Genomic DNA, 13,569 nt, shown 5'->3' with positions numbered 1-13,569 from the left:
CCACCACCACCCTTGGCTTCTTCGCTCAAGCTGCCCGCCCTGCCCTCCTCGCATCCACCGGCACCTCCACAAACCCAACTCCTCTGCCCACAGCCCCTCACACAGCTGCTCCTCCACCTCACGATCGGACCAGCACTGGGCCTTCCTTCCCTCAGCGGGCTCCCACGCCGCCCTACCAGTGGGCTGTTTGTGCAGATCAGTGTTCCTGCTGGTCTTCCCGCTAGTCTGCAGGCTGCTCCAGAGCAGGCCGTGCGGCTGGTCCCCTGCGTCCCTCGTGCCTAGGGCATGGCTTGGAATGAGGCTAGCTGAGGGACTAGCCAAATGGCCCCCAATGACCTCAGCTCACAGACACCAGGGACAGGCAGCAGGGTCCAGCCTTGGCTATTACGCCCAAGTCTTCCCTCAGGCTCTTTGACTGGAGAACTGCCACCTGGGCCTCAAAAATATTCCTCCCGTTATCCTTAATCCCCAGAGGGACACACAGACACAGAAAGGTGTTTCTGGGATTGTGGTAATGTTTATTCCGAGAACAGGTCTCCCAGCCCCCAGGCTGGGCCCTGAGGAGAGTGCAGCCCGGAGCCCGTGGCGTGGACCGGAGGCCCCGCTGTCTGCAGACGGGGACGGGGCCCTGTGAACTGAACCGCGGCGGCTTGTCAGGTGGACACGGAGCAATTGTTCTCCCACCCGCCCTCCAGTCCCAGCCTGGAAGAACTCCAACCTCACCTGCCCCATCCCCAGGGCCTCCCGGGGACCAGGGACCCCCATACACCCAGGAACCAGCCTGGCCCACCCAGAGGGGCAGGAAGCACGGGCAGGGCTGCGAACAAGTTCGTTGTGGGGAGGGAGCAGGGCCCAGCCCCAGCGCTGGAGCCCGCAGGTCTGCAGGTTGGTCCTGGTTCGCTTCAAGGCCCAGGTGGACGTGGCTGAGAGAACACCCACACATCAGCCCCAGAGGCCTGAAGCTGGACTACCCAGCCACCACCTCTCCACCCCGACTCAGTGTTCATTTGAAACAGACATTGAAAAGTGATTACATGAGTGTGTATGGTGTGCACGCACACAGGGATGCACAGAGAGAAGTTATGGGTTTGCCCTTATTCAACACTTGTTACTGAGAGTGCTGACAACCGGGAATGATGGGCCCCACTTTGCAGAAGGGGGAAATCGAGGCACAGGAGGTTTGAATGACTTGCTCCTGGTCTTCGGCAGAATCCTGGCCCCAGGCCCAGCTTTCCCAGGAGTCCTCTTTCCCTCCTTGTTGTCCAGCTCCTGGCCCTCACGGGGCCCGGGGCCAGGACACGGGAGCAGAGCCGGCCACGGGGTGAGGAGGCAAAACCCAGGACCCAGCACCTCCGGCCAGGACACCAGACCAAAGAGCCAGGCCCGCAGCCAAAAATTCAGGTTTCCAAAGGATTCCCGTTCCTGAACCAGCTGAACTCTTGCACCGACGCTGCCTGGTCTGGGGCCCAGGAGGGGCGCGGGGAGACCGAGCCAGCCACAGCACCAGAGGCCTGGCGCCCGCTTGCTCCCCATCGATGTGCCGACACCCCCTCCTGACCCACCCCCGGGCCTCCTCCAAGAAGGGGAGACCCTGCCTGTCCCTCCCCAGGTGGATCCAGACAACATCAGAAAGAAAACAAGAACAAAATAAAATCAGCAGACCACAAGAACTGGGGTTTAAGAAGAAAAAAAAGGTTCACAGGCTTTCAGCTTTCCTTAAATAAAAAAACAAAAAACACTCTAGGTTTAAATGGGGAGGTTTAAACCAGAAAGAACACAAAATGTCGAGGACTGAAAGGGACGCTTTGGCCCGGGCAGCAGGAAAACAGCCTTGGCTCTGTTCTGGGGGGATGTTGGAGAGCCCCTGGTCGGGGGACAGATTTACCGTGCTCCCGCCACGCCCAGTGGGTGACCTGACCCCGGCAGGCTTGACGCCAGCACCCCGCAGCCCCGTCTCCCGGGAGAGCTCAGGTCCGGCAGCAGAGGGGGTCCTGAGAACACGCGTGGCCCCTCGGGTTGGCAGGCCCCCCACCTGCCGGGGCCCCGGCTGCTAAACGGGGCACACTCCTGATGTCAGGGAAGTGCGGGCAGAAAGACACCCTTCCTTCCCATCACCACCAAAACTTCTCCGGGCCCCTTAGACCAGAGGCCGGGGGCAAAACCAGGACCTGGAATGTGAAGGTAGCCGCAGTTCCTCTGGGCACCCACCTGAGAGACCTCACAGCAGAGGTGTGGCCTGGGACTGACGCCAGGCCCCCCGAGCTGTGGGCAGGGGCCCAGCCCCACCCAGGGTCTCACGGGCGTCCACTGCTCACTTGGCAAATCTCCATTGAATAAATACATGGATGGGTGGGGGATGGGATTCAAGAATGAACAAGTGCTGCCTGCACAGTTCCTAAACTCCAGCCTGGGCAGGGACCCAGCAAGAGCCAAGAGTCCTTTCCAGGTGGCTGGAAGAGCAGGTGCAGGTGGCAGAGAAAGCAACGTCTGGGGCCCTGGGGCAGGCGCAGGGGCAGGCGCAGGGGCAGGCGCAGGGGCAGGCGCAAGACAGGAGTGGCGACATGGGGCTCGGGCAGGGGGCAGTTTGTGCGTAAACAAGTGATGTCTTCTTGGCACTCCGTCGCGGACGGCAGGGCCTTGGGGAAGCATTTTCAAGGGACAGAGCCCCTAGCAGTGGTGACAGCTGGGGGAGGAGGCTATGTTACATCTCAGGCAAGGGGACTCCTCAGTGAGAAAGGAATGCTTTGGGTCCTCGGGACACAGGCCCAGAGACAGGCAGCGACCTCCCAAGGTCACCCAGCGAGTCAGTGGGAAAGCCGGGAAAAGGACCCCGTGTCCCGGCTCCCAGGCCAGTCCCTGGCGGGGGACACGCCGACGGCGGGTGGACGGCGTCAGACGGCCGTGAGGGAGGCGCTGCTGAGGAGGCTCACGGCGATGGTGCCCGGCAGGTCGCTGGGCTGCCGGCTGTTTCGGTCTCGGAGGTGCAGGGTGTGCAGGGCCTGGAGGTCATCCGGGTCGGCCTTCAGTTGCACCTGGCCCAGGAACTCATCCTTCAGGACGTGGTGGTTCCAGACCTGGACAGAGGCAGAGGGTGGCGGGGGCGCTGGCAGCCGTGGCAAGGCCCTGAGTCCCTCTCCTGCACTGCTTCTGTCTCGCCACAGCCCCCGGGCAAGGCCATGCCCCTTCCGGAGCCTCAGGTTCCCCCCATGCCTGTCCCAGCTCCCTTCCACGTACACAGTTAACTCTGTAACTATTAGCTCTGCTGTTGACCTTGGGTGACCTCAAAGAGTGGCACACCCCCACCCCACTGTCCCCATTTTTAACATAAGGGTGTCAGCAACCCCTAAGGGATCCTCTGGCCCCCACATCTGTGGGTCTGTGACTGGACCCAGTGGGACCCGTGTCGGGAAAACTGGGAAGACCTACAGGGCCCCCCCTGTTCATTCACAGACAGTGTCTCACCGGGGGAGATGCTGGCCTGGGCCCAGGGGACAGAGGGCCTCCTGCCAGTGAGCTCAGAACTGTCCACTGGCCACCTCGGCCTGAGAGGGGGAGGGAGCCCAGGCACAGGGACCTGGTTTCTGACCCCTGGCCTCAGGGAGCAGCCACCCCACCACACGCCATCTTAGTGCGACCTTTCCAGGTGAACCTTAAAGGTAACACGAGGAACAAATCCCAAGGCTTTGGGGTGAGGTCAGCAGAAATGGCCACTGTCCCCGGCCAGAAGACACCCTGCTGGGTCTCAGAATCACACCGGCTGTTCTAACTCACCCACCTACAGAAGGGACTCGGGGGCGCCAGGAGGGGCAGGTGAGAGAACTCCCAAGGTCACGCCATGCCAGGGACAGAGAGGGAACCAGAACCCAGCATCCCTGGGTCCCGCCGCAGGCTCTGCCACCCGGGGACCAGCCCCCCTGAGCGGGGAGTGGCAGGCTGGGGGCACGAGCAGGCTCACCTGGACAGTGATGGGCCGGCCCGGCTTTTTGCGGTAGAAGATGCCTTTCACGTCGTACTTGGGCGCTGAGGTGCCCTTCTGCACAGCCGAGCGGACTTTGTCCCCCTCACACTTGATGATCACATAGGAGTTGGCCCCTAGGGAGATGGAGGGGGTGGCGGGGTGAGGGTGGGGGCTAGGCAGGGCCTGGGTGGGACAGACATCTGGGAGGCGAGGTCCTCTCCCCAGAGACAGGAGGGGACACACTGGAACCTCTGGCCTCCAGGCCTTTACCCGTGTGGTTTCCCCGCCCAGTGTCCTCTGGGCCTCCTCCACTTCACCAGGCTTCCCACCTCCACGCCTCCTTGGCTGGGGAAAGGCCACTTCCGTCAGGAAGCCCTCCCTGAGCCCTCCATCCCCGCTGCCGTCCCGTGCCTACAGCCCCACCGCACTAGAAACTGCCCGAGAGCAGGAGGCAGAGCGGTCCTCTCCGTGCACCCAGCTTCATCCCAGGGCTGGGCCTGAGTGGACGCCAGGCAAGGTTCGCCCGTTCAGTGATGGAGGGTGGGAGAGCTCTGGAGGCTGGGTGTCTGCAGCTGCGGGGTGGGGGGGCAGGACATGGGGCAACCTCTCCAGGGAGGAGGATGGGGGGCTTTCCCTGAGCGAGCGCACCTGTTGGGGAGTCCTTGAGACCAGCAGCCCTCTGGACATGCACCTGGGTCACCAGCTGGGGGTAGCCGCACAGGGAGCTCCAACAGGAGCGGGGTGGCTCATCCAGGCAGAGCTCCCTGGTACAGGGCGGAGGAGCAAAGGGACGAGGTCATGGAGGGGTCAGGAAGATGGAAGACGGAGGGTTCAAGCAGAGGGGAGGGGAGAGGAGCAGGATTTAGCCAAGATGCTGCTTGTCCTGGGCAAAGCCCCTGGGCTTCCTGCTGCTTTATCCCCACCCAAGGGTGTCCCATCTTTCCCAAAGGAAAAGCAATTTACTGAGCACCTATTATGTGCCAAGCCCTCTGTTGGGATGTTATAGGAATTATTTGTAATCCTCACAAAGCTCTGGAAGGTAGGCGACTATTATGCCCATTTTACAGATTCGGAAGCATCACGCTCAGCAGGGGAAGGGGCCTGCCTGCACAGCTGGTGAAGCTAGGCTAGCGGGCCGAGGCCCACCGGATCCAGCACACAAGCTGCCTCCCCACTGTGGGATGTGGGCAGGTGGCACCGAATCCAGGCTGCCCACCTGGGCAGCAGGGTCTGTACCCTTGCAGGACTGGGAGGGCTTTAGCAGTCCAGTCCACCTAGCCAAACTTTACCACTGGCTGCAAGGTCTTGGAAAACAACCCCAACCTCAATCCCCAATTCTGATCCGTAAAACGGGGGGGCTATGCCTCCCAGCCTGGGTTCAAAAAAAGCAAGTAAGATGAGTGAAATCTTCTTTGTTACTGTGAAGTGCTATGCACACATGAGACAGAGGCTGGGGTGGGGGTGGGGGTGGGGGCGGGGGGGACAGGGGAGAAGGAGACAGGCCCTGGGGTGTCTGGAGCCGGGGCTCTACTCCTGGGGCAGACACCGAGCATCGCTGGGCCTCAGGCTGTCGGCCAGGCTGGCGTGGACCTCGGCCCCACCCACCCCGGCCCCGAGCCCGCCCCACGCACCGGCAGTTGGAGGGCACGTCAGTGAAGACGCGGAGCAGGAACTCGCCGGTGTGGCCGGGCTCGAAGGTGGTGGGGATGATGACGTAGCGCCCGGCGGGCTGGTCTGAGCGCAGGAAGACGCTGCGCGAGTTGATGTAGATGGAGCTGGCGGCCCGCTGCTGCAGGCTGTGCATGCGGTACTGGCGGTTCTCCTCCACCTGCGGGCGGGGGGGACTGGTCTAGAGCCCCCGGCCACTCCCCCCACCCCACACCTCTCGCTCACCGCCGTGAAAGAAAGCGATAGAATCCACTCACATGAAAGGCCCAGAGGAGGCTGATCTACAGAGACAGGTAGGTGGGCGTTTGCTAGGGCTGGGGAAGGTCGGGGAGGTGTGTGGGGCTGGGTGATGATGGATAAGGGGCACGGGGTTTCCTTCCGGGGTGATGAAAATGTTCTAACGTCGACTGTGGTGATGGCTGCACAACTCTACGAATAACTCAAAGTCACTGTACACTCGAAATGGCTGAATCGTGCGGTATGTGAATTATATCTCAATTACGCTTGTTAAAGAGGAGGAGGCAACAGGGATTCCCCTGATAACGATGTCTGTGGCGTTTCTGGCTGTCACAACAGAAGCAGGTGTCACTGTCTGCCCGGGTCACAGCACATGCCCATGAAATGGCATCGCCAGCACATGGGACACACTGGACAACTGCTAGAGTGAAGGCCACGATAAGCTGCAGTCACGTCAGTAAAGGTCAGATACGTCGTGTCCAGGCGCCAACACAGCAGCACACAGCACACGGACCGGCACGTGGCACAGGCACACTCGTGGCCTGACCGAGCACGTCGATGCCAGGCTCTCCGCTCAGACCACGCGCCGGCATACCCACATGGGGTTGTTAGGTCTCGCTGCCTGGCGTGCCGACCCTGTACAGTGGGCGTCACCCCGCACGGGGCATCACGGCATGTGGAAGGTTCTCAGGCGCCAGGCCAGGAGGGCAACCATTGGTGAGCCCACCTGGCTCTGCCCGGAGTGCCTCCCCTGTGCCTGGCAACGCCTCCGATTCAGGGAGACCCAGAGCCCTGGGGAGGGGGCTCCTAGAGCCCAGTCCCACCCACCCACCAGCCATCTTTCCCATCCCCACCCACGAGGAGTCCAGGCTGTGGGGCTGGGGCAGAGGTTTCAGGCTGGGTGCTGCCGCGGCAGCGATCCCAGGCCGGTCGGGCCCTCTGTCGATACTGCAGATGGAGCCCACGCCCCAGAAGGTCCATAGGATCAGCCTGTGTGGTCAGGTGGCAGGGATGGCATCAGTGACAAGGGGGTCCTTCCCCGGTGCAGTGGCCCAACTCCAGTGCACTCGCTCCCCTCACCCACAGCAGCCCCCACCTTGTAGATGTCAAAGCCGATGACCAGATTCTCGCCCTTGCCATCCCGACGGGTGGACTGCTTGGGCCGCTGCTGGATGCAGATCAGTACCTCATCTTCTGGCTTCTTGACATCAAAGATGTACTGCAGGTGCAGCCAAGGAAGAGAGACACCACAGTGAGACCGTGCAGATGAGGGGCTTGCTGGCACCCGAAGGCTCAGTCCAGAGCCAGGCCCCAGCTCACGCAGCTGAGCTGGGGCAGGTCACATCGCCTCTCTGAGCCTCAGTCCCCTATCTGCAAGATGGGCCTAAAGTGGCTACCCTGCATGGGGTGGGGGAAGGACTGGATGAGATTATTATGCTCAGCTCAGAGCCCACATGCAGCCGGTGCTCAGTAAAGACACACCAAGTGTGGGGACTACGCAGGTGGCAGGGGTGTGACTGAGGAGGCTGCAGGGGAGGAGCCAGCCTGGCCAAGCTCTGCCAGAAGGAGCAGCGTTGTGTGTGCGGGAACAAGGTGTCTGAGCCCCCGGTGTGGCCTCCAGATATCCCTGTAGCTCTGGACAAGACACTCGCCCTCAGAGCCTGTTTCCTCAGTTTTACCGTCTACAGGTCAGACTGTGAGGTTGGGGACGACCACCTGACACGCCATCCAACCCTGCCTGCAGGGACGGGCGTGCTGAGGCCCACAGACGGACAGGGTGTGCCCGAGGTGCTGCAGGAACCCCCAGGAGTGCCCACCTGCGGGTTCTGGAAGAAGGTGTCCTTGTGGTTGATGCAGCCCCCACTGCGGTTCTGCCACGGGTCCTCGTGCCGCGTCCAGGCCCCATGCAGCCGGGCCTCCTCCCAGGTCTTGTGGATGCTCAGGTAGGACGTGTTGATCAGGCGGCATTTGATGATGTCGGTGAAGTATCGGCACACATCCTCGAAGGTCATCCTGGGGCGACAAGGGGCTGAGCCAGGCAGGCCCCCCCACTCGCCGGCCCACCATCCGCTCACCCTGCATGCTCTGAACCGTGACTCACACCAGAGTGAGCACGGACATGGCGCCACATGGACCTTCACGTCTGTTGTGGCCTCAGTTTCCTGCTTTGTAAACTGGGAATGGCTCTGACGGCAGTGCCCATCTCCCAGAGCTACTGCAGGAACTAACAGACGCCATAAAGGCACGTTGTACAACTCCTGGCAGACAGAAGCAATTGCAAAGTCTGGCTGTTACAAATATTAATAGCATGAAGGACTCATATGCATAGCCCTCTATGGCTTATAAAGCATGTTTCCACCCACTACTTCCAGGCCTGAAGAAACGAACGGGTGGCAGGAACCCCTTGGTCAGCTCGCTGCAGTGGCCAGGATGTTGCCGCGGTCACTGCATGCTACACACATTTCCAGGAGCTGGGTGGGGAGGGGGAAGTGCTTACCCCCTTCAAGCATGCACAAACAAGAATATGCACATGTATGTGCCACATGTGAACACAAATGAGAAAGGCCTTAGGAAGAAGCCCCTGACGCGGATGAGGGGTTTCTGTCAGGATGTTGTAGTTCCACTGAGCCTGGAGCCAGACTCAGCACCGTGGATCTCCTCCACAGAAGCCCAGATCCAAGGGACCTGGGGCCCCCCTGTCACCTGCAGAAGGGGTCCTCACTGGGGAACCAAGGTCACTGCCATCTGCCTCTGGGCCTGCCTGGGCCCTCACAGCACCCGCCACACACAGGGCACCCAGTGCCCCTCCCAGAAGTGGCTGAGTCTCCGAATCAAGTGTCCTGCTGAAGAATGATGCAGAGCCTGGCACACAGGCGGGACTAAATGCAGGCTGAGCGAAGGCAGGCTGAGCAAAGGCAGGAATCAGTGAATGCAGGAATGAATGCAGGGTGAGTGAATGAATGCAGGAATGAATGCAGGGTGAGTGAATGAATGCAGGGTGAGTGAATGAATGCAGGAATGAATGCAGGGTGAGTGAATGAATGCAGGGTGAGTGAATGAATGCAGGAATGAATGCAGGGTGAGTGAATGAATGCAGGGTGAGTGAATGAATGCAGGGTGAGTGGATGCAGGAAGCATTGGGCTCTTTAAGTGATGCTGCAGCCATCTCCTCAGCCCACCCCCACCCATGTGCCTCCCTAAACTTACTCTTCCAAAACCCACGTGTGCACTCTTGCCTCTGGGCTGGGTCTCTGTCCCTGACCACCAATGGGTCCTCTGCACCCGAGTCTCAGCTTAGGAGGCAGCCTGCCCCAGCCCCCGTGAGGCCTCTCCTCTTCCCTCTCTCCTCTGGGCCATCAGGCGGCCAGCATGCCCCCTGCGCTCCGGTCGATCCCCCACCTGCTGGCATCCGGGCCAAGCTACGGCAGGGCCCAGCCCGGGTGCTCAAGCAGCCTAGGTCTCTCAGGTGGGCAGAGGGGACAGTGGAGAGCAAAGGGCTGCCCAACGCACCTTATAGAGCAGGGAACGTGCTCAGAGACAGCGTGCCTTGTCCAAGGCCACACAGCAAATCGATGGCATGGCATTTGCTAGAGCCCTGGCTCCCCCCCACCCCCCCATCAGTGACCCCTGCCCAGCGCACAGGACGTCCTCCCTCAGCCCGGACGTCCACCTGGGACAAGAGCACACTCACCAGAACTCGCCATCATCCTGCACAGTCACACCCATCTTCTCCCGCTCGCTCTTGCTCACCTTCTTCCACTCCTCTGAGCTGGGACGTGAGCACGGGGAAAGGGGAAAGGGGGGAGTAAGTGGAGCGTCCCCGCCAGGGCGAGGAGGAGGAGGAGGTACCTGCGGCACCAGGACTCCATCAGTGTGGGTGTGGCTGGGGGCACCGGGGCCGTCCCAGCCCCTAACAAGCCTTGTCTGCCCTCTCCCACAGGTCACTGTGGGCTGTCATCACCCTGGGCCTGGAGGTCAGGGGGCAGGGGGGACGAGACCCTCAGTGGAGGGGGTCCTCTATGGGGCCTGGTCTCCCTCCACCAGGCTGAGCATCACCCCCATTCTCGCCCCTGGCAGCCTCCCTCCCTGCTTCCTCCCCCACCCCCATCACTCTCCAGACTGGTCTGTGCGTCCCCTGCCGGAGTCAGCTCATCCTACCTGCAGGCCTCTGCCCATGCTGAGTCCACTCCCACGCGCCCACTGCAAAGTCATTCTCCTCCCAGTGTCACCCAACCCCCAACCTCCTCCAGGAAGCCCGCCCTTGCTCCTGCCCAAGCCCTCCTACGGCGCCACCCCCACCCACTGCCCGAGGTCGCGCTGTGCCCGCGCCCCCATCCCGGGCCTCACGTGTCGCTCCAGGGCCCGGTCCACTCTCGCTCGCCCCAGGGGTTGCGCAGGCGGATCATGTCTAGCTTCTCGGACTTGAAAAAAGCCAGCAGGCCATGGCCCAGGCGCACCTTGCGCACGTCGGTGATGGCGTATGCGTGGCCTTTCACCAGGCCGCATGCCAGGCGGGCCTCCATGTCTGCTGCTGTCAAGGCCTGCAGAGGTCCGGGTTACTCAGAGAGGGGGCCCAGGGCAGGCTCAAGCTGAGCTGGAGCCACAGCGCTCCCTACAGACCAGGGATGGAATGGCAGCCTCACATAATTTTTCAAGCTGGGTATTACAATGTTAGGTTGAAATCAGCCGTGGTAGGACAGTTTACACCACGGAAATCAGCAAATGCTACAAATCAGGGCTTTTTATTTTTCCAGAGAGCCAGTTTATCAACACAGCACTGGGTCAGCCAAGCCGGGGTTCAAATTCTGCCTTCACTGAACCCAGCTTTCCCCATTGAAATATGACCAGTCGATGAAGAAGACTCTTGAAGTGCCCAGGCCTGTGCCAGCAGGCAGTAGGGGCCTCTCCCCTCCGGAGTCTGTGATGCCTGAAACCTTGACAGAGGGACTCGTAGATGTACAGACACCCATCACCCCAACAGGAGAGGGCCAGAAAAGGGGGATGTTGGTCGAACAGTGTGGGCAAGGCATTTCATAGCATAGGGGGCTAGGGCAGGGGGCTTGGGGCTTGTGCTGCCCAGCACTGGGGAGGGGCCCGCACCCTCCAACTGCTGCCATTCCCCATGAGGCTGAGGGTCTGGATTTAAGGGCCAACCTGGGCAGGGGCTCTGCCTGGGACCCCACAGCCACCTCCCAACCCTGTTAGGGCCGACAAAGGGGAGGGGCCCCCTGCTCGGGTCTGGCTCTGGGCGCCCACCTTGATGGAGGCACTGATGAGGCCTCCCCGGCTGTGCACCTTCAACACACGCTCGAAGAGAGCGTTCCTCTTGGCCTCATCGTTGGCGAAGTCGCCCTCAGTCAGGTCGATGGGCTCAGACACGCCGCCGGTGAAGTCCACCAGCGCATCCGCCGTGTTGCCTCCATCCAGGGCCTGGTAGCAGCCTGCCAGCCTGGGGAGCAACAGGGAAAGAATTCCCAGCTCATGCTCCCAGCTGGTCTAAATCCTTCACACTATAGGGGGTATTTTTGATACTCGGAGAGGTCAAGCAAACTGCTATGGTCACACAGCAGGCCACAGCAGGGCCAACACTTGTCCCACCAAGCCTACTGTTTTATCACTCAAATCCCCCTTAGCCGTGGCAGGCTTGTCTTCAAAGAGTAGCTGTCCAGACTGCTATAAATTCCTTTCAAAAGTGTTAAAAGCAAAGCCCTGGCTGGCGTAGCTCAGTGGATTGAGTGCGGGCTGCGAACCAAAGTGTCGCAGGTTCGATTCCCAGTCAGGGCACATGCCTGGGTTGCAGGCCATGACCCCTAGCAACCGCACATTGATGTTTCTATCTCCCTCCCTTCCCTCTCTAAAAATAAATGGATAAAATCTCTTTTTAAAAAGTGTTAAAAGCCTGTATGTCTTTTGACACATCAATTCTGGATGAATAACATTATTATCAGGTAAAATGAGAAATCACCTAAATGTCTAACAACAGGGAACTGGCTTTAAGAACCGACGTGGCCCCTCACTCACTCAGCAGCCAGTGAGCACAGCGCCAGGAAGGGGCGCCTGGGGCGCCGAATCACGGGCTTGCTCGTTACGTTTGAAAAAGCGGTACAGTTGGGTTCCCATTATGTTTAAATGCAGTCATTAAAAAAATATTAAGCATCTACTACATGCAACACACGAGGTGCTAGGAACATAGCTGTGGCTCCTTATCAAATGTTAGGAAAAGGGTTGAGGTCTTAAAGGCAAAAAACACTGAAGTGACTATGAGAAGTGGAGTGGGAAACATAACAAAATACTGTTTATGTAAATTGAAAACAGCAATGCAGGTGTTGCGAGGTAACCAACCAACCAACCAACAAACAAAAAACACCCAAGCATCAGATATGTTAAAAGAATTGCCACTGGTGGGGGGATGTGAGGAAAAAGACAGGAAACAGAGACATAGAGTACGCAGAAGAGGGGCCCATGGGGACCATGGCCGTGGCCAGCGCTCGAACGGAGGAGGGGCCCGAGGCTCTCCAATGACCCAAAACAGGGCAGGGGGTAGAGGGGCTGGAAGAACACCCAGGACTACAGGGCACATGTGTTATCTTCTGCATGATTTTCTAATATCTTCTAGATTTGCTGTAACAGACATGCATGAGTTTTACAATTTAAAAAGTAAATCAATAAAAAACAAGTGAACATAAGTGGTGTGGCCACTGAAAAACAGTTTGGTGGTTGCCAAAAAATGCAAACGCAGAGCCGTACAACTCAGGTGGCAGAACAGTGCTCCCCTGCGTGTGTGCGCACTCTTTTGTGCCCCTGCCTACGGGCGCTCCGGGGAATGACGCCTCTGTGAACACCGGTGTGCGCATGTCTGCTTGAATGCCTGCTGTCTGTTCTTCGGAATACACACCCAGTAGTGAACTGCTGCAACATGACTGGACCTTGAAAACATCATGCTCAGTGACATAAGCCAGACGCAGAAGGACAAATATGGTATAGTTGCATGCACACGAGGTACCTGGCACTGGCAAACTCAGAGACAGGAAGTAGAATGGAGGTTCCGAGGGGCGGGGGAGAGCGGAAAGGGGAGGTGCTGGTTCGCGGGTGCAGCACTTCAGCTAAGGACGACGACAAGACCGGGTGCAGACAGTGGGGTGGATACAGAGCATTGTGAATGTGATTAATGCCACTAAATTGTACACTTAAAGACAGGTAAAATGATGAACAGTATATTTTACCACACACCAAAACACTGTTATTTAAAAACCAAGCAAAAATGAGCAAGCCCACAGAGTGGGTCTCCCAAGTGAGAGGAGAGGGGCCTTGACCACTAGGGGGCAGGCTTTGCTTTCTTAGCATTAAAAATGGATGGGCTAGCAGGGGTGTCCCACCCGCTGCCCAGAATGGCTATAAATGAGGCCCAACACAAATCGTAAATTTACTTAAAACTTTTTTTTTGTTCATCAGTTTTCATTCGTGTTTGTGTATTTAATGTGTGGGCCAAGACAACTCTTCTCTCTGTCTCCGTCTCCCTCTCTCTCTCTCTCTCTCTCTCTCTCTCTCTCTCTCTCTCACACACACACACACACACACACAGTCCCAGGAGACTGACAAATGGGCCTGGGAGGAGGAGCCAGGCTCCCACAGAGCTGGTGGCTGCTCTCCGACCCTCTGGCCCTCCTGCCCCAGGCCAGCCCCTGTCCTGCAGGGGCCTGGGCAGG

At 59.3% G+C, this 13,569-nt stretch overlaps 1 protein-coding gene across 3 annotated transcripts in view; it reads right to left on the bottom strand.

Moving 5' to 3' along the window:
• Positions 1–495: 495 nt before the first annotated feature.
• CAPN5 (calpain 5) overlaps positions 496–13,569 on the bottom strand; it is a 51,111-nt gene continuing 38,037 nt past the window's right edge. For all 3 annotated transcript variants that reach the window (XM_045818034.1, XM_045818035.1, XM_045818036.1), the window contains exons 5-13: positions 11,120–11,312; positions 10,211–10,404; positions 9,555–9,632; positions 7,681–7,876; positions 6,960–7,082; positions 5,590–5,786; positions 4,607–4,722; positions 3,956–4,092; positions 496–3,074 (exon numbers count right to left, since the gene is read on the bottom strand). In XM_045818034.1, the coding sequence (XP_045673990.1) occupies positions 2,892–3,074; positions 3,956–4,092; positions 4,607–4,722; positions 5,590–5,786; positions 6,960–7,082; positions 7,681–7,876; positions 9,555–9,632; positions 10,211–10,404; positions 11,120–11,312 (1,417 nt within the window). In that variant the 3' untranslated portion in view covers positions 496–2,891. The remainder of the gene's footprint in view (positions 3,075–3,955; positions 4,093–4,606; positions 4,723–5,589; positions 5,787–6,959; positions 7,083–7,680; positions 7,877–9,554; positions 9,633–10,210; positions 10,405–11,119; positions 11,313–13,569) is intronic.

This window comes from Phyllostomus hastatus, unplaced genomic scaffold, assembly GCF_019186645.2.
Source record: "Phyllostomus hastatus isolate PE091 unplaced genomic scaffold, TTU_PhHast_1.1 phas_scaffold_317, whole genome shotgun sequence".
Lineage (NCBI taxonomy): Eukaryota > Metazoa > Chordata > Mammalia > Chiroptera > Phyllostomidae > Phyllostomus > Phyllostomus hastatus.
The sequence above is the reverse complement of the archived record's forward strand: the minus strand, read 5'-3'. Positions and strand labels throughout refer to the sequence as shown.